The sequence below is a fragment of the Anticarsia gemmatalis genome, chromosome 29 (genome assembly GCF_050436995.1).
Source record: "Anticarsia gemmatalis isolate Benzon Research Colony breed Stoneville strain chromosome 29, ilAntGemm2 primary, whole genome shotgun sequence".
Taxonomy (NCBI): Eukaryota; Metazoa; Arthropoda; class Insecta; order Lepidoptera; family Erebidae; genus Anticarsia; species Anticarsia gemmatalis.
This window is the reverse complement of record NC_134773.1, coordinates 2,387,405-2,408,949: the sequence shown is the minus strand read 5'-3', so window position 1 is coordinate 2,408,949 and position 21,545 is coordinate 2,387,405. Positions and strand designations below refer to the sequence as shown.

Sequence of the window (21,545 nt, the reverse complement as noted above, 5' to 3'; positions counted from 1 at the left end):
GTTTATAAAACAACTGTCAAATTTTTCATCTGCTAAGCTATCTAAAGGTTAAACCATTATTGTTAACACCTGACTTTTCAAGTAACCTACCTTGAAAATAAATTTCTGAATCGAACTTGATTAAATGAAAATTGAGATTGGACACAAGTGTTCACTGATAGTCGCTTATTAAAGAAAAATATAACAAGATGTATTGACTCGACTAAAATACTTACTAATTTACTCGACTTAAGAGTTAAGTAATTTAGTAGGTATTCGAATACAGAACAAGATGTAGACTAACGTAAACTTTAGTTATTTATACTCGACTAAAGCCTAGTTGAGTAATTTAGTAACTATTCGAATATAGTCAAGAACATACCATCTCAACTAAATAACTCACTAATTTACTCGACTAAAGCCTAGTTGAGTAATTTAGTAGTTAATGCACCCAATCGACTAATGCCAACTTTAGTAAGTTATACTCTACTAAAGCCGATTAGTCGAGTAATTTAGCAGCGAAACAAAATTTACAACAACGAAAATTTAACCACAAATTTTAACATTATAATTTACTAGCCAAAACGATATTTTCAGTTAAAAACGCAGCCGCATACGGCGCCACTCTTTCAGGATAACTTAGATGCACATCATGATCACCTTCGACTATCACTTGGCTAAAATTACTCAATTTCGACATCATACCTATTAGTTCCAGAGAGCCGGCTTTAGCTTGAGTCTTAGGGAAGATGCTTTCGGAAGCCGATATAAGAAGAGTTTTAGGAATGTTCTTGAAAAGTGCGAAGTAATACGTGTTTGGGTAGTTTTGTGGTGCTGGCATTTTTAAACGACGGTCCCAGGAGAATCTGTGAAAGAAAATGTATGTAAATAAAAATGAATCACCGAAATTTATGTACGGGCATAACTTTTGAATAACTGGACTAAATTTGATGATTCTTTTGTAATATTTTTGTGGCTATTGGGACAAGGTTTGTATTTCCCCAGGAATGGGATCGAGATAAAATTGTTCCATAAACGGACGAAACCGGGCCAGTCTACTAGTGTATAAAACATCTGTATTTGTGGACATTTTAAACCGACTTTAAATAAGTTTGTTATTAATTTCGTCTATTTTATTTGTTACTTTACCTAAAATTTGCTTTAAAGTCGGTATAATTAAATTATTACTTGCATTAAATTCGGTTTTCATGAATAACTTGTATTGAAGTCTGGTTTAAAGTAGCTCCATTTTTAATTAAAGATTGATAATTAACTTTTGAATAACTGGACTAAATTGGATGATTCTTTTGTAATATATTTGTGGCTGTCTAGATAAGGTTTCTATTTCCCCAGGAATGGGATTGAGATAAAATTGTTCTGTACCCGGACGAAGTCGGGCCAGTCTGCTAGTGTAAAATGAAAACTGTAATTATGGGCATTTTAAACCGACTTTAAATAAGTTTTGTTATTAATTTCGTCTATTTTATTTGTTACTTTACCTAAAATTTGCTTTAAAGTCGGTATAATTAAATTATTATTTGCATTAAATTCGGTTTTCATGAATAACTTGTATTGAAGTCTGGTTTAAAGTAGCTCCATTTTTAATTAAAGATGTATTAGTCGTTGTTTTTATGAATTATTGGAAACATAGCTTCAATTTTAACTGGAGACTAATTACTATAGTATATTAAATATAGACTGGTACCTGTACTGGTCATCTTTGACGTGTATAAGACTGGTGCTAAGTAGTACAGAAGCCTTATCCTCCGTCAGGTTGCGAGCCTTCATCAGAGCTTCAGTAGCCTGAGGCTTCGTGTACGTCTGAAAATAACAGAAGGGATTAAGAAGGGATCTAAGAGTGAGCCCAGCAATTTCAGGCCCATTTCCATCTTGCCTGCGGTTAGCAAAATCTTCGAAAAGGTCATATTAGAGCAGCTCGAAGGTCACTTTAACTCGAATCAGCTATTTCATGGTAAACAGTATGGTTTCACAAAGGGTAGGTCAACGATCGATGCAGGTATTTCGCTCGTCAAGCATATCTATGATGCTTGGGAGACATCCCAGGACGCCATTGGGGTGTTCTGCGATCTCTCCAAAGCATTTGACTGTGTCCAACATAATACGCTCCTTAGGAAACTAAACCACTATGGAATTAGGGATACAGCGCTCGATTTACTTGCGTCATATTTGAGTAATAGGATTCAACGAGTAGATATCAATGGTGTAAGGTCTTCAGGTTCAGCTGTTTCTCTCGGCGTGCCTCAGGGTTCGATACTCGGTCCGTTTCTTTTTCTCGTATATATAAACGATCTCCCCTTTCAGGTGCAGGACTTATGTGATATTATATTATTTGCAGATGACACTTCACTCATTTTTAAAGTAGATCGTTCGAAGTCTTGTTTTATTGATATCAATAGTATTCTTGAACAGGTCCACAACTGGTTCACTTGTAATAATCTGTTATTAAATTCTGACAAAACTAAGTGCATTAGGTTCACTATGCCCAACGCGAGGAATTTAGGTACTAACATGGTCGTAAATGGGCAAACTATCGATTTGGTAGATTCGGCAACTTTTTTAGGTATCAGTCTGGATAGCAAGCTCCAATGGGGCACTCAAATAGCGCATCTCTCGGGGAGACTCAGCTCCGCCGCGTACGCAATCAGAAAAGTAAGACAGTTTGCTGGTGTGGATGCGGCAAGACTGGTTTACTTTAGTTATTTTCACAGCGTCATGTCTTACGGTATATTACTGTGGGGTAAGGCTGCTGATATAGATGTTATTTTTGTCCTTCAAAAAAGAGCTATCCGTGCAATTTATAGTTTAGGAGCGCGAGACTCCTTGAGAGAGCTTTTTGGGCAGATAGGGATACTGACGGTGTCATCACAGTATGTGCTTGCAAACTTGTTGTATATAAAACAAAATTTAGGGACTTTCGCAACAAATAGCGATAGACACAATTACAACACTAGAAACAGACACAAATTAGTAGGTCCCCATCATCGTTTACACAAGGTGCACAATTCGTTTGTAGGTCTCGGCATTCGTTTCTTCAACAAGCTTCCAAAGCACATCATGGATTTACCCCTGCCAAAATTCAAAGTTGCTGTTAAGGAACATCTCGTTAGGAAAGCTTATTACAGAATTGATGAGTATCTAAACGACAATAGCTCTTGGGATTAGTCGCTCGCTTGATTAGGATTCTTTGAAATTAGGGAACTTTGCTATAAATTGTATAAACTCAGTAGCAGTAGGTCTAAATATTGTAAAATATGGGCAATTAATGATGCAAATAGGTGATGTTACGTACAATTTGATGTTATTCATAAAACTGTCACTTTTTTCTTTTATAATGTTCACAACCAGAGTGCTCACTTGCTGCCCATATTCTTATTATCACGTGCTAGTAGGTGCTCCCAACATACGGTATGATCAGAGACTAATAAATAACCTAGCTATGTTCATTTAACTTAATTGACGTTTAGTCTATATCGCTGATTGTTGGCAGCTCCTCGCATGATCAATTATTGTATCAACCACATTGTAAAACTTTTTGGCGATTGAAAAGAGTGGCCGTGAGTTTCTCGCTAGCTCTTCTCATAAGGCTCTACCCCCTTTCCGAGCTAGTGGTAGATTCAGTAATTGTAACGACTATCATAAGTGTCAATATTTGACCTAAATGAATAAATGATTTGATTTTGATTTTGATTTTGAACACATTTTTCAGGCCCATGAACTTATTAGGTCGGGGAAAAAGTCTTTTCGCATTATAGTATGTATGAACTTGTAATTAAATCTTTTCTCTACACAAAAAACTCGATATTTTGGTAGCTTACGAGCTCACTGAAAGACACCTAATGAACCGTGTACTCATTTGTGATTCTTGAAGCCAACGAGAGAAGAAACCAAAGAGTTTATTAAATACAACCTGGTGACAGACGGACGGACAGACAGCAGAGCACATTTGTTGTATGAGAGCTCCTTTAAATATTAATTTTATTTCTGTTTTTTTTTTGTATAAGGAGTAGTTAAAAAAAGCCCTGAAAAATATTAAAATACTTACCCGATAATAATAGTTTTCCTTCCAATAATTATCGTAATAATCGTTGTAGAATTTCGGCTGGTACTCGGCCAGGTTTTGAACCTGTAACCTACGGAGTGTAGGCTCTGCGTCTAACAGTATCATTTTGGTTATCCTTCCTGGGTATAGCGAGTTGAAGAATAGACCTAGGGAAAGATAATTAAGTTTAGTTACTCCGCCACCCGTGGTACTGTGGTTAAGGTCGTTGCCTGGCATTACCAGTGCGCAGGAAGATTGTAGGTTCGATTCCCACAACAAATATTTGGGCGATCGGAAAATATAATATAAAATTAATTGGTTTTCATTGTTTGTATGTTTGTCAAAATCCCCGCGACACAAGAGCAACCACGAGTTTAAGTTGGAAAAAGAAAAATAAAAAAAACTTATTACCGCGGCTTTACCCGAGTTTTTAATTAAAAACAATAGTCTGTCTTTACCCCAGATTACTATACAACCCTGCCAAATAAAACCATGATTGGAATCAAACTCACAACCTCACGACACAGTGGCCTAGCCTAACCACTGCACCAGGCCTTTAACAATATATACAGACAGACAAACATCTCACAGTACTTATAATACTAATAACTTAAAGTCACCTTGTTCACACCCCATAGAATGTCCTATAAAGATGAAGGACTTCCATCCGAGATGCTCTATGGCCACCTCCATCGCACCCAGGAAGTGAAACCGCATTATTTTTATACCTGTACACAAATATATTAATAATATTAAATAATAATAGCAACACGACTTACCCCCGGTTTCTGAGTACATTTAGCGGTAGTTTATCTATTCAATAGCGTTTTTTTATATGTGTTTAAACGCTATTGAATAGATAAACTACCGCTAAATGTACCTTAGAAACCGGGGGTTAGAGGTAAGTGTCTGCTAGCATATCTGGCAGATAAATAAGAAAATTATACGGTAACTGACACTTTTAACTAATGGAATCAATAAAATGTTGAAAAAATAGCGATAAAATTTTAAAATTGTATGTAATTTATGCAAAAAAATTGTTTATCTTTTTAATGGTTTATCAGTTGTCAAATAAAAAACTCAAAATGATGATAAAAATCTTTATTACTTCACAAAAAATATCAAAAAAGTAAATTAACATAAAGACAATAACAGGATATGAATATGTTGTCAAAATAAAACAAATAAAAAGCAAAATAAAATCTTCCAGTTTATTTCAATTGCTGAAAAAAAAATTAAAACAGTGCCAAAAATAAATATTAGCTAAAAATTCATACAGAGTAAATTGTCAAATAAAATAAGTTAATCAACAAAACAACTTTATTAAAACAAATAATAAAAAATTAAAAGTATATAGTGACAACTGAAAAAACAAAAATAAAACATTAGTAGGTAACACAATAACAGTAAAAATTTATGACAACATGTATGTATGTGAATGAGACAAGGGAAGTTTGTAAGGATCGTACCAAGTGACGTTCTTTGGTCTCTGCCTACCCCTATGGGGAAAAAGGCATGATATTATGTATGTATATAAACAACAACAAAAATTAAAACTCACTTATTAAAAACTAAAATACCAAGTCGAAGCGCAAAATAATAATTAAAAACAAAATTAATTAATATTATAATGTAACGGGTCTTATGCGCGATTTAAAATTTTTTAACATGTATGGATGTGAATGAAGCTAGGGAAGTTTGTAAGGATCGTACCAAGTGACGTTCTTTGGTCTCTGCCTACTGCTATGGGAAAAGGCATGATTTTATGTATGTATAGCGGACCCGACAGACGTTGTCCTGTCTACACGTCTTTAATTTGAAAATTTTAAACTTTTTTAAATTTATACCATTCTCAGATCACTTTGAACACACACAAAAAAATTCATCAAAATCGGTCCAGTCGTTTAAGAGAAGTTCAGTGACATACACACTTACAGAAGAATTATATATATAAAGACGTATGCGTGTATGTATGTTTGTATGTATGTATGTATGTATGTATGTATGTATGTATGCATGTATGTATGTATATTACACGAACTTACCTTAATACTAATTATTGTAAATCTTGAATCACGAATTATTCTTCTTAATTTATATTTACAGATGAAAGACGATTGAAGTATACTTGTGTCTGTTGAAATAAAAATACATAGTTTGTATTAAATGTATAGTAGATTTTTTCATTATTAATATTGAAATAACTCAAACCCGCACTTGGCCAGCGTGGTGGTCTCAAGGCCTAACCCGTCCTACATTACGGGAGGAGACCCTTGCCCAGCAGTGGGACATTAAATTTATTTATTTTAATATTGAAATAAAATTTATAATAGAGTAAAACATTAACTCAGATATTTGATGTCAACTAACATACAAAATTGTGATGTCACTAATGCCTGGTTTCTATGGCACATTTAGCGGTAGTTTATCTATTCAATAGCGTTAAAGCTCATACAAAAAAAACGCTACTGAATAGATAAACTCCCGCTAAATGTACCTCAGAAACCGGGGGTAAATCGTATTCTATACAAAAATGTGTCAGTCCGAGAGGCTCCTATAAAATGATAAGACTTACCCCAATGGCTGAGGTACATTTAGCGGTAGTTTATCTATTCAATAGCGTTTAAACTCTCATATGAATAAGACTTTTTAGAGTCATATTCATTTATAATGAGTTTAAACACTATTGAATATTATAAACTACCGTTAAATGTACCTTAGAAAATAGGCATTAGTTCGCACGTTTTACCCCGGATTCTGAGGTACATTTAGCGGTAGTTTATCTATTCAATAGCGTTTAAACTCATATAACAAACTACTGAAAAGATAAACTACCGCTTAGCGTTACAAACCGGGCACTAAACGTCCAGCATATAGAATAATAAGTCACCAAGTTTTTACACAAAGTAACTTTTCAAAAATAATAACTTACAATTGTATATCCTGGATTAGAAACCTGATTCTAGTTACGTCCTGTAAATAATTTACGCCGGCCCGCCGCCCTTATATACTCCGGGCGGTAACGAAACCATAGCGCGATTCAGCCAAAAGGCACAACGCCATCTATCGAGCGTCGATGTAAACTTTTTTCTATAGAGAAAGTGGCTAGCTCAGAATTATTAGGGTACTTGACTACCAGTCAAATCAGCTACTCTTTATGAAATGTCAAAAACATATTTTAGTATAGAATTTACGATAGTGACGTCACAGTTTCGTATTTTCGTTGGTATCGAATAAGTGCCCTAATAAAATGTTTCAGTCTGTGGTACAATTTCAACATTATTTACGAAAAAATGACATAGCCTGAGCATTTTAAATTAACCTTTTACGAGTAGGTACAAGTTTAATACATTTTTCGTTTAACCCTGTCTTATAACCCAGCTTAAAATCCGAAGTTGGGTTTAATATAACAGTCATTAACACTCCGGTGTCTGAGGTACATTTAGCGGTAGTTTATCTATTCAATAGCGTTTAAACTCTTATAAAAAAACGCTATTGAATATATAAACTACAGCTATACGTACCTCAGAAACCGGGGATATGTCAGTCATCTTTCAGTTATATATATTAGGTCGGGGAAAAAGTATTTTCGCAATATAGTATGTATGAACTTGTAATAAAATCTCTTTGGCTTCGAGAATCACAAATGAGTACACGGTTCATTAGGTTTCTTTCAGTGAGCTCGTGAGGTGCCCAAATATCGATCTTTTTGTGTAGAGAAAAGATTTTATTATAAGTTCATACATACTATAATGCGAAAAGACTTTTTCCCCGACCTAATATTTAGTAGTAAACTTACATTTAAAACAGGCTGGGTCCTCGAGGACCGGAGGGAGGATCATCTTCTCTGAACGGATGACACGGCTCCCTGGGAACACCTCCATGAGGGGTCAGGTGGCGGAACTGGCTGCGAGCTTCCTCGTTCCAGTATGGTGTGTACCGAGGGTCTGAAGGCAAGCCTTTGTATAGAAGACATCATAAATCTATACTAATATTATCAAATTGTAAAGTTTGTTTGTTTGTTTTTCTGACATTCTGGGACACCTTTGCCCAGCAGTTGGACAGTAATGGGGTAATATATATATTTTTTTTTATTTAAAAGTTATACAAAGCTGTATAAAGGCGGACTTAATGCGGGGGACATTTTCTGCCAGTCTACCTTAGGGTGATGCAGAGATTGTTGTGAAGGTGTTTAAGAGGAAGGAGAATTAATTGAGAAAGGGTGTACAAATAAATAATAACAATTACTAGCTGGTGAATGAAAATATCGGGTTAAAATTGCATGTCTGTAAATTAGTGTGGATGGTTTAAACATTTTTGTAATGCAGCATGTGGAATGAATATACTCACGACGGTTCAGTCTGGCGATGTATTGTGTTGCCCTCACTTGCATCGGGTTTGGTGGCCAGGCGTCTGCGCTCCTCGGCTGGTCCATGCCTAGGAATAGATTAATTTTGATGAAGGGAACATTTTATTTACAAAATATATAAAACCCCGCCATTTGATATGGTAAAGACAAAAGAGCGCCACTTGCTATGACCCTTATATAAATCTTTTGCTTCATTCACATACATACATGTTGTCATACAGGACCGCCGGTTACGAGTACTACGCACCTGAACTTTTTGCAAGATATTACCGATATGTCTTTCCTTAATGAAAAGTTGTACATTTTATACCCAAAGGTGTAGGCAAGGTATATGAAATACACCCTGGTTTCACTATTTACAATGTTAGTCTCATGTAAAAGGTGGCGAGCCTATGGCCATCAATCAGGCTAATTTTGAAAATAAGCTAGGCGAATTAAATGGTACTTTGTTCAACCCGGGAATTGATCCCACGACCATATCAGCAGTCGTATTAATTAAATGCATATTTTACCAAAAGCAAGAGATTCGACTGGTTAATATCAACTTTTATTTTCCTAAAGCTAAAAAAACCTGTTTTACTCTTACCTTCTGGAGGAAATTCGGTCACGAAGCGTAAATTAATGCCTATTTGCATCACAGGTTCATTCATCATCTCCATATAAGGAGCGCAGGGGACTGGATATCCAGGCCTTTGTCGGCACTCACGTCGCGAACGATTCACGCCATTCGACCGAGCATTCATTCTCTGCATTGAAAAGTCTTCCAACGCAAACCGTGGTGGACCGAAATCTATAGGTCTTAAAGGCTGAACAGGATATGGTACCATTTGATAAGAAACCCAGTTCCCATGGTAAGTTAACCAATGAGGAGCCGGCATTTGGTGAGGCATCGGGTACCCATGGTACGTGGTTGGGGGTTCATAATAGTATGGCATTGGCTCCCCGTGAGGAGGTACTGCGTATGACGGCATAATATTATGATATGGGATATATTGATCAGGCACGAAGATGCTACCCGGTTGGTATTCTGGATGAAAAGGTAATGGAATATTGGATCCGAAGCCGTTCCTTTGCGGGTACGGAGGCCGATAAGTTCCAGGGTTTTGAGGAACAGCATTTGGTACTTTGAAGACATGTTCTCCAGGAGATGCCTGCGACGAAGAAGCCGCATCTTGCGTCGATGTGGAAGGCTGAGGCGACCTGTTCCCGGCTTCCCTACGTTCGCAATATTTCAGAAATGTCGTCGAAGGTCGAGAGGAGATCTCGCGAGAATTCTCTGGTAGATAACGAACAAGTGGTTCGTAAGGAAGAATGGGACTTGATGATGCGCTTGAAAACCCGCTCTCTAAGCTAGTTAGGGGGGGTCCGAAGTCGTAATAGCGAAATGGACTGGTTGAGGGACTCGGTTCGTAGTCCGGTGATACGCCGCGGTGAGTCGTGACTGGGCTCGGACGGTCCGTGAGATCTATGTAGCTTTCGTCTTGGTTTTCTGGTTGAAGAGTCGAGCCTTCAGTCACTGAAAAGATAATTTTACTTGACAGATAGCTGGTAACGTCTATTTCCAAATAAAAATAAAAAAAAATTAAAAAAGGAGAGCTAAGTTCAATACAAAAACTATGATGGGCTTTGGGCTTCTATGACAACAAACTAGCATGAAATTCTTTGTTTTATTGGATTCCTATAACAATTGCTGATATAGAAAATTTGAGATCTTAAAGTAGGTTAGATGTGAGCTGGCCAGTTTTCATTACATCAGTCAGTTTGAAATTAATCGACAATGGTAATATTCGTAATCGTATTCTGCCTTAGAAATTTAAGTATTTTGCGATCTGTATATATCCACCTACATGGATCGCAAAAAAATCACAAATTAATCAAAATGTTAAACTAATTAAAATTTTTCAAAAAAATACTCACCAGTAAAATACTCCCTAATCCATTCCATCAGCTCCTTAGGCATCTCCGTACTCGTAGGACATTCAATCTCTATAACATCATTTTCAGCATCACCCTTTCCCTCACCAGATTCTTCCTTATCTGGACTGTCTCCCGCCTCTGGCGTCTCCACTTTCACCTGCCCACTAGGACTCGTATCAACCGATTCAGACGCTTCCGATTGGTCATCACTATCTTTCGTACATTTTAAAACAAATTGACACTTGTATCCATTATGTTGGTCGCAAGTTATAGGGCTTGGGACATTCCTTTCGAACTTTGGCCGGGGCTCGTCGACGCGCATTTTCTTGAACGCATGTGGTAGAGCAGCGGCGTCATCCGGGGAATCTCTCGGCCTTCTATTTGATACTGTTTCTATTTTTATCGGCTGAGGACTGTTCGCCGGCGATATTGGTAGTGGGCCTGTAAAATATCGCGATTGTTCTAGTGTAAGGAGTTTGGTTAAGTTTTGTGTTGAGCCAGCACTAAGATGTTTTGTTTGTGGATATTTGAGTTGTTAGTACAGATTATAATATCGTCTATGTAGAAGTAGGTGTTTTGTAAAGGAGCGATAACACAGCCTTATGTCTGTTCTTAAGTTGGATAATAGGCAAGAATTACCTTACTCTAAGACTGCACGCAGTCTTTATGCAGTCGAAATACCGTAAACAAAAGCCTTGACAAAGTTAATGAAAAATTAGAACTTTAGAAATCTATGAAGTAAATCTTCAATCACATTTCCGTAAAAATATGATATTATTTTAGCTTTTTATTGTTAAGACTCTTGTTTACTGAAAATTCTACAAAATATATTTTTTTCTATTATAAGATGCGACTTCGCCTACTTCCAAACTTAGTGCTGACTCTCTTTAAGTATAACAGCAAAAGCAAAATAAAACCACAAAAATAAGACTTACATTTCCGCCATTCGCTTGCTACTGCATGTCACAAAAAGCACGGCAATACACTCATTGAAAAAAACAATAAAATGCAAATCAAAAACTTCATTCTTGCAAGCGTATTCTCTTCACAAAATCTTTTTTGCTTCATTTATTTCTTCTTGATACATCCATTTAATAAGATGCAACGAAAAAGACATACAAACTACCCGTCGAAATCCACTTACTTATAGGTCCTTCGCCGCCAAATATATTTTGCTCACTCATAAGCTGACGGGGCGACAGGGTGGCATCGCTCTGAGAATCTTCAATCAAAATTGGGTTAAGCAGACCAATACCTATAAAACTACTAATAGTTTCCTGATCGAACCAATCATCTGTATTAGTAATACTTTCTAGGCCGGAATCTAGATTTTCTGCGGAGCTGATATCTAATGCAGGAATCGAATCTATAATATTCGAATTAGGTACTATATTCCAGGGTAAATTCCCATTTGCATCGGCCCCATCTGAAATGTCAGGTATCGTTATGAATAGCTCCTTCTGCCAATCTAATAATATTGGAGATGTGATCGTATTACATGTGTTTTCTACTGCTTCGTCTTCTTTGTCTTCTGATGTCCCCCCCCTGTCTTCTGCGCTTTCTGACTCGGGGGGCTTCTCTTCGATTTCTTCTTGGTACTCCATTTCTGATTGAACGGTTAGTTCGTATAAGTCCCCAGACTTAGCTTAATACAATTTCTATTTTATTTGTAGCTGTAGGTTTTTAGAAAAGTATTACGAAGCTCTGATAGGATTTGGTAAGAATTTATAGTTTTTTCTTTAACTGAAAACGATGCGCACAAATTGTAATAATAGACGTTCGACACTAGGCGAAAGAATTCACCTTTACAGAGGCTATTTTCCACCACTGGCGACTTTTGATAGTCGACTAACTATCGACAAATTTTGTATGAAAAAACTGAACAGACGAACAATCTTTTCAGCATTTTTTTTAAATTCAAACATACGCTTGTGAATAATACTAACAAATATCCATTGCTATTAAAACTAATGTCATCTATACTATACTAATATTATAAAGCTGAAGAGTTTGTTTGTTTGTTGGTTTGAACGCGCTAATCTCAGGAACTACTGGTCCGATTTGAAAAAAATCTTCAGTGTTAGATACTCCATTTATCAAGGAAGGCTATATCATCACGCTACGACCAATAGGAGCAGAGTAGCAATATTTTTTTTATAAAAACGGGGAAAATTTTGACCCATTCTCTCTTATGTGACGCAAGCGATGCTTCAGCTTTATAATATTAGTATAGATAATGGTAAAGTCTATAATGGTCACTAACCATTGGGTAGTGGATCGCTAGGTCCGCTGCCAGGCATGTCGATGGCTACGAAGTAGTACTCCTGGGGCAGTAGCTGCAGCAGGGGCTGGAAGGTGGCGGCGCAGTCTTGGCGACCGTGCACGAGGAACACTGGTGGACTGTTGGGGTTACCCCAACTTGTCACTGGAGAAAACAGATGTAAGTGACTTAAGAACATTATAATAGGCCAAAAAAATTTGTACGCAAACACAGTTTCCACCTGAACTTCGGCATTTTTGTGCTTTAAAACGACAAATCTTAAGTTGTTCTCTTAGCAGCTAAGACTTAACGAATATCAGCTAGGACCGCTGATAGCTGATATTCGTTGGCTAGTTTCATTGTAACCAGCCAACTGTGCAAGACTTTGTTTATAGTGCCCAAGTGTATGTACATTGTACAATTATACACGGTACACTTTCATAGTCCGGTGGGACGGCTAAACCGACACGACCAGTGAGAGATCAGGCGTAGGACCGACTTCTTTAGATGCTCTCCGAGACACAGAGGTCTATCACCTCAACTTATTAAAAGGATGCATGGAGCATTTCTTTACAAAAATATTCAGTATTATTTTTTTGTCCCAATCCAGGATTCGAACCTGAATCTCCGTGCGGTAGTCGCATGCATTACCAATGTTACCACAAAGGCAGTCAACTTAAATCTCTCTTTAGAATTGCTCTTATATCGCGGGGATATAACAAACTTTTACAAAAGTACATAGCAACCCGAAAAAATCTAATTGTAAATTGCACAAATATTAATGTTCCGTGTGATAAACGAACAAATTCCCGACCAATACTTTACCAATGGTAGTGTGGCGACTACTATAACCATTGCGCCATAAGGAGACTATGCGTTAGTAACATTTTTAATACCAAAAGAACTATAACTGCATTTATAACTTGTATCTGTAAATGACTTAGTTTATAAAGTCCAGCTATACATGTCGATCAATAATAATGCGTTGCGCAACGCGAGCGACGTACGCCACGCGATGCAACGCGACGCAACGCGCAGATGCGAAGTCAATAACTTTGATAAACTTCCTACCTAACTTAGTTATTGGAGGCGAAATAAAATGGTATTTTTTTTGACATCCTTTTTTCTACATAACATTACGCCTGTTTTAACCAAAGGTGTACAGCAGTGATACCCAAGTGGTGAATATTAGGTCGGGGAAAGTCTTTTCGCATTATAGTATGTATGAACTTGTAATAAAATCTTTTCTCTACACACAAAAGCTCGATATTTGGGTACCTCACGAGCTCACTGAAAGAAACCTAATGAACCGTGTACTCATTTGTGATTCTTGAAGCCAAAGAGATTTTATTACAAGTTCATCCATACTAATATTATAAATGCGGAAGTAACTCTGTCTGTCTGTCTGTCTGCTACTCAATCACGCCTAAACTACAGAACCAATTTGGATGAAATTTGGTATGGAGATATTTTGATACCCGACGAAGGACACTGGGTACTTTTTACCCGGGAAAATTACACATTTACACGCGGGTAAAAGCTAGTACATAATATAATGCGAAAAGACTTTCCCCGACCTAAGACGCGTGTGGCATGCGTGTGGCCGGCGGCGGCGCCGGCGGTTCGAACCCGAGGCAACCAATGACTGTCCGAAGTAATGTGTGTATACATAATTATCACTTGCTCTAAAGTCAAGAAAAACATTATGATGAAAACTTGCATAAATAGTTTAACGAAAATGTATTTAATTTTAAATTGTATACACCTCCGAACCCCGCAAATCCCCCTCTCTGCTAAGTTGTTGGACTATAGTACAGTCTATTCTCAAGTCTACTCTGCTTTCAAACAATGGAAGAATGACGTAAGTGCACTTATATTGACAGCATCTTACGACCTTCTTTCATTGAAACCTCTTACCTTTATATTCCTGATGTAATCGTCTAAGACGATATCCTTTAGCAAGCTATCCGTATAAACAATACAAAAATTAAAACTTTATACAACAACTGTGGTTAACTTAGTGTCAAAGCTGTTCAAGCCCGAAAGGCCTTTGACATGGCTTAACGACTGTTATCTTAATCGACAACTATAGGGATGTTTTACGTGCTTTCAAAAGCACGGAGACGCTCAGTTCAGATACTGTCAAGCGATCACCCATCTATTGGATTTCCGCGGTAAGTATTGCATTACGACTCGCTAGCAACCCCAAAATTAGGTTCTTAAGAAAACTCAACAATAGTAAACGGAATGAAATTATCATTTTTCTGGTGTTAAAGACAATTTGTATGTATGGGAATCGAACCCACAATGAAAGGCACAGTATGCAGTAGTAACAGCGTAGGGATTATAACTAGGCAACATCTGAACAATAACAAAGCAAAGAAACAATTAAATTATTGGCTAATTAATAGGACTACCAGTCAAATCAGCTACTCTTTATGAAATGTCATAAACACATTTTGGTATAGAAATACGACATAGTGTCGTCACTATTTCGTATTTTCGTTGGTTTCAAATGAGTGCCTGTGTTTCAGTTAGTAATAATTACAATTTCATCATTATTTAATGAAAGAATTTAGAAGTATGAGCATTTTAGATGAACCTTTTACGAGTACAAGTTTGATAATTTTTCGGTAACCCAGTCAACTACACTTTTATAGCAATTAAAATATGAACTTCCTATTACGTAATAAATACGATTTACTGATACGAAAATGACAGTAAAAAGCACACACAATCTAATAAATAAAAATAAAGCACCCTAACAAAGCACTACTTTAAATAATAAAACAAAAAGCATCACTGAATTTCCAAAATGTTCTACAAATAAGCTTTACATTGGGGACCGGAGCCCCACGTATACTGGGGCCCCTAGCTCGGAGAGTTCCCGGTATTGTAGTGAATTCTCTATATAAGTATGTATTTAGAAGTATTTAAGAATGTTTATTAGTTATTCAGCTTTATATTAGTATAGATTTAGTTACCATAGTACAAGCTCTGCTTAGTTTGGAATCAAATGACCGTGTGTGAGTTGTCCAATCATATTTATTGTAGTAATTAAATCTAAATATCCGACTTCAAATACATCTCTCTACTTAACTACTGAGTCTATTCAGTCTGTGTTAACGTTGAACCTCTTCAAAGGTTAGTAAGAGGACCTCAGTAATGGGGCCCCGTAGAATAAATGATGAATATAGTTTTATCATCAGAGGGCCCCAAAGCAAAACGGAGCCCCATGTAATAAAGACGAGTTTAATTTATTTTCTTTGGGAGGTATTCTTTAGCATTTATTTCGTGAAATATAGTTTCAAGCTACACACAAATAAACTACATATACTTATATTTAAAAACGAATAATTACCTTTAATTTCAATCCTTAAACCGACACGAACAAAAACTAAATTTGTAACAAACACAATTCACACAATTAAGAACACACTTTTATAGTCATTTTTAAATATTATTGCAAAAAACTTGAAAATATATATTCACAAACGTTTCCAAATCAAATTTTGCAAATCATTTATCCCGTACGCACAAGTGCTGCCATCTAGTAGCGCGGCTCGAGTAACTATGAGGAGCATTGATAGCGCACGCAGCCGTGACGGACCGCTCGCCACCCTTCACCCCCTATATTTGCAGGAATAGGGGGTGATGCAACGGGTGAGGTGGAAGGGGGGCAGGGAGAGGAGTCTATAAATAGCATTCCTGGTATTAAGCCTCGTTCTCGAACGTTTTGAAAGCACTGGATGTATTTGATTTTACTATAAAATTACGCTTGTATGTGCATGTTTGGGTGGGCAGGAGTGTTTTGTAGTCTCATTTTTCATTATTTCCGACTTTCGTAGTACTCGTTACTCGTTCTGTATGACAAGATGTATGTATGTGAATGAGGCAAAGAAAGTTTGTATGGATCGTACCAAGTGGCGTTCTCTGGTCTCTGCCTACCTCTATGGGAAAGAAGGCGTGATTTTATGTATGTTTGTTATACTGAAAGCATCAGTGCATGATATATTATTATCATAAAATATTTACGTAAAACTGCAAAAAATATTTAATATTAAATATTTCTTCGGACTTTTACGTTGATATTAATACATAAAAAAAAAACTAAATTGAAATCACTGCATCCGTTCGGGAGTTATGGTGTCACAGACAAACAAACAGACACGTCAAACTTAAAAAATTCTTAGAAATAATATAAATCACAATCAAATCATACTCACATAGATACTTATAATTTTTCTCATAAGGGACTTGAACCCACGACATTCAATACCCACGCAATTCAAGGAAAAACATTTGGTAAATCAACCAAACGTCCTTCTAGTGATGCCATATACTGTTCGGGGAAAAAATATTACCCGTGCGAAATACGAATGTTCTCGAAGGTATACTTTCAATTCTTTTAAATAAAATTTTAACCCAATTTTTTTATTTAGTACAAAAATGTATAGGGGCAAAAAAAAGTTGAACGCAACGCAAAATCTAAAAAGTTTACAGCGATTATAGTCAGTTGCACTCACCGGACGGTGAAATATCTGTGGGTTAAGCATCTTTCGCGCGAGCATTCCTAAGATGGGTGACTGTTTAATGGTATAAACTAAGCGTCTCTATGTTCGGGTGAGCAAGAATAAAGTATGTCTCGGAAAACTTATAACAATCCATCCAATATTTGACCTTATTGACATTCCTTCACTGCACCTAGATTTGCGAGATAGTGCGCCGCCGATAGTCCCACAATGGATTAATTAAGACTGTCAATTCTGTCTCTATGAGACTCATCTCAGAATCGACCTATTCAAGGTCGCTTAACCATAATAACAGTACGATTTGTAGAACGTTCATAAACCATTAATCATTTCTGACATCTACATACCCTAAAACCCTTAAAAACTACAACTTAAAAAACGACCCATCCATTTCCCGACCTCGCTAACGTAACTTAACCGCGGCCATATTGCTCGGGTCATCGCAGCCGCGGGGCACACAATCCGTTAACACGAAATATCGGTTTAATATCAACAGCGAAACGCACTACCTACCCCACCCTGTTACAGGTAGGGGATGGTGGAAGGGGGTTGGTTGGACATAGCAACAGGCCCCTGGAAATCCGGGCTTGCAGCTGCACGAAGTAATACGCCGGCTCCACACGTTGGCCCCAATATTGGCCCCAACGCTATTCGTCCAACGTGTGGATCTAAAACAGGGGTTCTCAACCTTTCTTTAGTCCGGGACCACTTTTATATTATTCTTGTTAGCAGGGACCACTATGTAAGTATATTAAAATTAAAGTGTAATAATCATCCTGAAAATTATACATTTTAAAATCATTCGCGGACCATATTTTGACTTCCACGGACCACTGGTGGTCCGCGGACTACTGGTTGGTAACCACTGACCTAGAAGGCCCAATATAGGCCCTAACGCTATTCGTCCAACGTGTGGATCTAGAAAGTGGCATTGGTCCCAACGTTGGGGCGAGCGTTGGTAGATGGCCAGCTCGTGTCAGTTTCATCAAAGGAATTCGCCAACGCTCGCGATCTGACGGGACAGAACTAGTTTATCAGCCAACGTGTGTACCCCTCACCGAGTTTGCAGTCCAACGTTGGCACGAGCGTTGGGGCCAACGTGTGGAGCCGGTGATATAATAAAAACAGTTGTATGGTAGCGTCGAGTGAATTTAATTTCGATTTATTTGAACCGACATTTGCTTTTAGTGTCCACATTTGTAGTTAGGATTAACATCACTGATGCTGGGGTATAATTGGAAACCAAACATTGCTTTTGTATCGCGCCTATTATAGCCATAGGTGTAAACAGGGTATATCTACGTTTCGCTATGTTAGTTCCATGTTTTAACTGCATGTTTGGCGCAGTGGTTAACGTGGTCATCTCGCCGTAATAACCGTAGCACCGCGTGTAGTGGGTTCGAATACACCAGACCCGTTGTCAAGGTCCGGGGAACTATTAAAAAATATTCTTATATAAATTAGAAAGAACAGACACTAACACTACTTTGCCGGAACCGGGAACCCGAGACCTATGTGTGGCCAAACAACTTGAACAATTTCCCTACATCATAATGAACGTTATTCAGGTCCGCTTGGAAAGTATTGCAGGACGCGACGACGAGTCGATGACTATTGGGCTTTGATCGCTTAATTGTTAGAAAAGTATAAGACAAAGTCAAATAATAATAGGTACCTATGCAATATTCCATAAAATCTTAACAAGTAGGTACTTATTTGAAATCAGCTGCCGCCTACCCTTAGGAGAAAAAGACCGCGATTGTATGTCTGTATGATTGTTTGTATGTATGCATGTATGTTTGTATGTATGTATGCATGTATGTCTACAAGCAAAAGTCACCTTGACAACTACTAACATGAAAAACATAGGTACCTAGTCAAATTATTTATTTATTTTGCATATTTCCTACATTATTGTGATGATAATGTACATTTTTTTGTCTGTCTGAAAGAGAGACCTTTGCCCAGCTGTGAGACTCTGACAGTGACTCCATATTTTTTTTTAAAACCACTACTGATGATCGATTGACAAATATACTAATATCAGTCACAAAATATGACGTAATATTTTTTGTTCTGTATGGGAATCAAACCCATGACCTCTGAATACAGGGGTAGCAGTATGATAAGTACTTTAAACACTGGTCTCTTGGACTTATTAATGTGACTTCAATCATGCCAAATCTACTGAACTTAGCAGTGTAGCAACATGTACAGAAAGTAAATAACCATAGTTTTATAAGGGCACTAACATAATATTATTATGCTATTAATTATCTATTCTAGCAGACATTCACACAAAACTGTTTAAATTTTGACAGCAAACAGTAATTATTATTGTATTACTAATAATTACTATATTATTTGTGGGTGGGTTCGAATCCCACCTGGGACAAATCTTTGTGTGATGAGCACGAGTATTTGTTCTGAGCCTGGATGTTAATGTATTTATATAAGTATGTATTTAAAAGTATATAAGTATGTTTATCAGTTATCTGGTTAGTATAGTACAAGCTCTGCTTAGTTTGGAATCAAATGACCATGTGTGCATTGTCCAATGATATTTATATATTTATTTGGTATATCTCAAAAAGGATAGGTAGCAACATTAACCTCAGGGTTAGTTTCACAGTTTTTAAATGACACAACTTGAATTTAAAACCTTTAAATTCAGTATTGTGACTATCACTGTTTTAAGTGAACCCTCTGAGCTGTAACCCTTTGTCAGACATAAATGTATTTAACTTTTTAAGTTCTGCCCATAGAGTATTTATTTCAAGTATTACGATGACAAATCTATTTCTTAGGCAAATTTACCTTCTTATATTTAAAAATTTGTACTTATCATTGCCCAATAAAGATTGTAATTGTGTAATCAAATTATCTAAGGCAGTTAAAGCTAGTCTTTACTATCCATAAAAGAATAAATATTGTTATGTATGTCACTATATATATATATTTATTGTTTTTTTAAGGCTCCATACATGAATGATTAAAACGGGACCCTATTACTGAGACTTTGCTGTCTGTCTGTCACCAGGCTTGTATCTCATGAACCGTGATAGTGAAATAGTTGACATTCTTTCTGTAATATGAGCTAAGGCATACTTGTCAATTGCAAATGCATTTATTTCTGTTTTTTTAATTTTATTTAATCTATTAATGTTATTTTTAGCTGTGGCATGACTGCAAATTAATTAAAATATAATTACTTTTGTAAGTTTTCCAAGGAAATAGGTATGTAATTGCTATTTTGATAAAGCAGCATTTTTATTTATTATTTAAATAATACTATTATACGAAATTAAGGTTAATTAATTTTATAATAATTGCATATACCTATAGTCTAATCTTTATTTATTCTATTCAAACAGCAAAACCAGCCATTTAAAAACACCTAACGTTTTTAATTCGCAAATAGCAATCATAAAAATTAATTAACTGTAAGAAAACATTCATTTTTTAAAATTTTAATGTTTTTTTTAAATTATTATTTCTAATGAGAATCTTTTTAATTACAGCTTATGGCCATAAATACAAAAATCAAAATTCCTCTAATTAATTATTATGCTTATAAAAGCAATAAAAAAAATAACAGTAGCAGCAACTAAAATAACTTTATTTCTAGAACTTGAGAGAAGACATCAAATCGCTCACATGAGTGAATGAGAGAGACAACTACCAGAGGAAGGGGGTGACCACCCCCAATACAAGGAATGGAGGGCCGATCGATATTGCAATAATAAAACAAAAAATATTAACACAAAATAATTGAGAATGTAAATAAATACTTACACGACAGCTGTCCCCAGGGCGCCTTTATCTTCCAAGTACGTAAAGGAGCGCACTTCATTTCACAATATTACAAAAATAACAATTTAATGTCCTAACTTTGTAAAGGATGCACTATCACTAATGGACCTACGCAAACAGGAACACCTAGGACGACTGGACCTTATCAATCTATGTCTATTAATTCAAAAACTTGCCAAATATATCATAAAAATGCTATCACAGATTAGAAATAAACAATAATAAATTCTATAATTTTTATCTATTATCCAATTAACCTTTGGAATTTAATTCAAACAAATATGATAACAAAGTCTATCAACTTATTAAAATTCTGATCTTGTCATCCATGTTGACATATTGCATTACGGCACATTTTGAGCACGATTCCGTATTGCTATCTCGCTTTGGTAAGAGATAAAAGACAAGGACAACACGAGTGTTGCCAAACATGTGAGGTTTGATGTTTTGATATGTTGTTCTCAGGTGACAGATGGGCTACCTGTTGCGATAGTAGTGTTGGGAAAAGTGTACATTACGATTACTTTCGAATACATAACATATTATTATATAACTTGGTGCACCCAAGTTTGTTTAACTATACTCAATATTTCTTTAGCTACGTAGTGAGCTAAA

At 36.4% G+C, this 21,545-nt stretch overlaps 1 protein-coding gene across 3 annotated transcripts; it reads right to left on the bottom strand.

Annotated features, from left to right (window-relative positions):
* Positions 1–203: 203 nt before the first annotated feature.
* On the bottom strand, positions 204–21,236 carry LOC142985300 (serine hydrolase-like protein). Of its 3 annotated transcripts, none has more exons than XM_076133392.1 (6): positions 20,913–21,236; positions 12,589–12,750; positions 4,660–4,767; positions 4,043–4,206; positions 1,685–1,800; positions 204–845 (listed from the first exon to the last, which is right to left on the bottom strand). In XM_076133392.1, exons 1-6 carry the CDS (start codon positions 20,968–20,970, stop codon positions 545–547), a joined length of 909 nt encoding a protein of 302 aa, XP_075989507.1. In that variant the 5' UTR covers positions 20,971–21,236; the 3' UTR covers positions 204–544. The 3 variants fall into 3 exon arrangements, with proteins under 3 accessions (XP_075989507.1, XP_075989506.1, XP_075989508.1); XM_076133391.1 differs by lacking the exons at positions 204–845; positions 1,685–1,800; positions 4,043–4,206; ... (1 more) ...; positions 12,589–12,750; positions 20,913–21,236 and adding exons at positions 6,084–6,173; positions 7,839–7,986; positions 8,390–8,476; ... (1 more) ...; positions 10,326–10,766; positions 11,261–11,374; XM_076133393.1 differs by lacking the exons at positions 204–845; positions 1,685–1,800; positions 4,043–4,206; positions 4,660–4,767 and adding an exon at positions 11,005–11,931.
* Positions 21,237–21,545: the final 309 nt, after the last annotated feature.

Bases quoted from the DNA above. Each gene is read 5' to 3' on its own strand.
- LOC142985300 (XM_076133391.1), bottom strand. From the start codon at position 10,647: ATGCGCGTCGACGAGCCCCGGCCAAAGTTCGAAAGGAATGTCCCAAGC. The intron at 9,925-10,325 runs GTGAGTATTTTT...TTATCTTTTCAG, and splicing joins GATTAGGGAGTATTTTACTG to TGACTGAAGGCTCGACTCTT. The intron at 8,477-8,994 runs GTAAGAGTAAAA...ATCTATTCCTAG, and splicing joins GACCGAATTTCCTCCAGAAG to GCATGGACCAGCCGAGGAGC.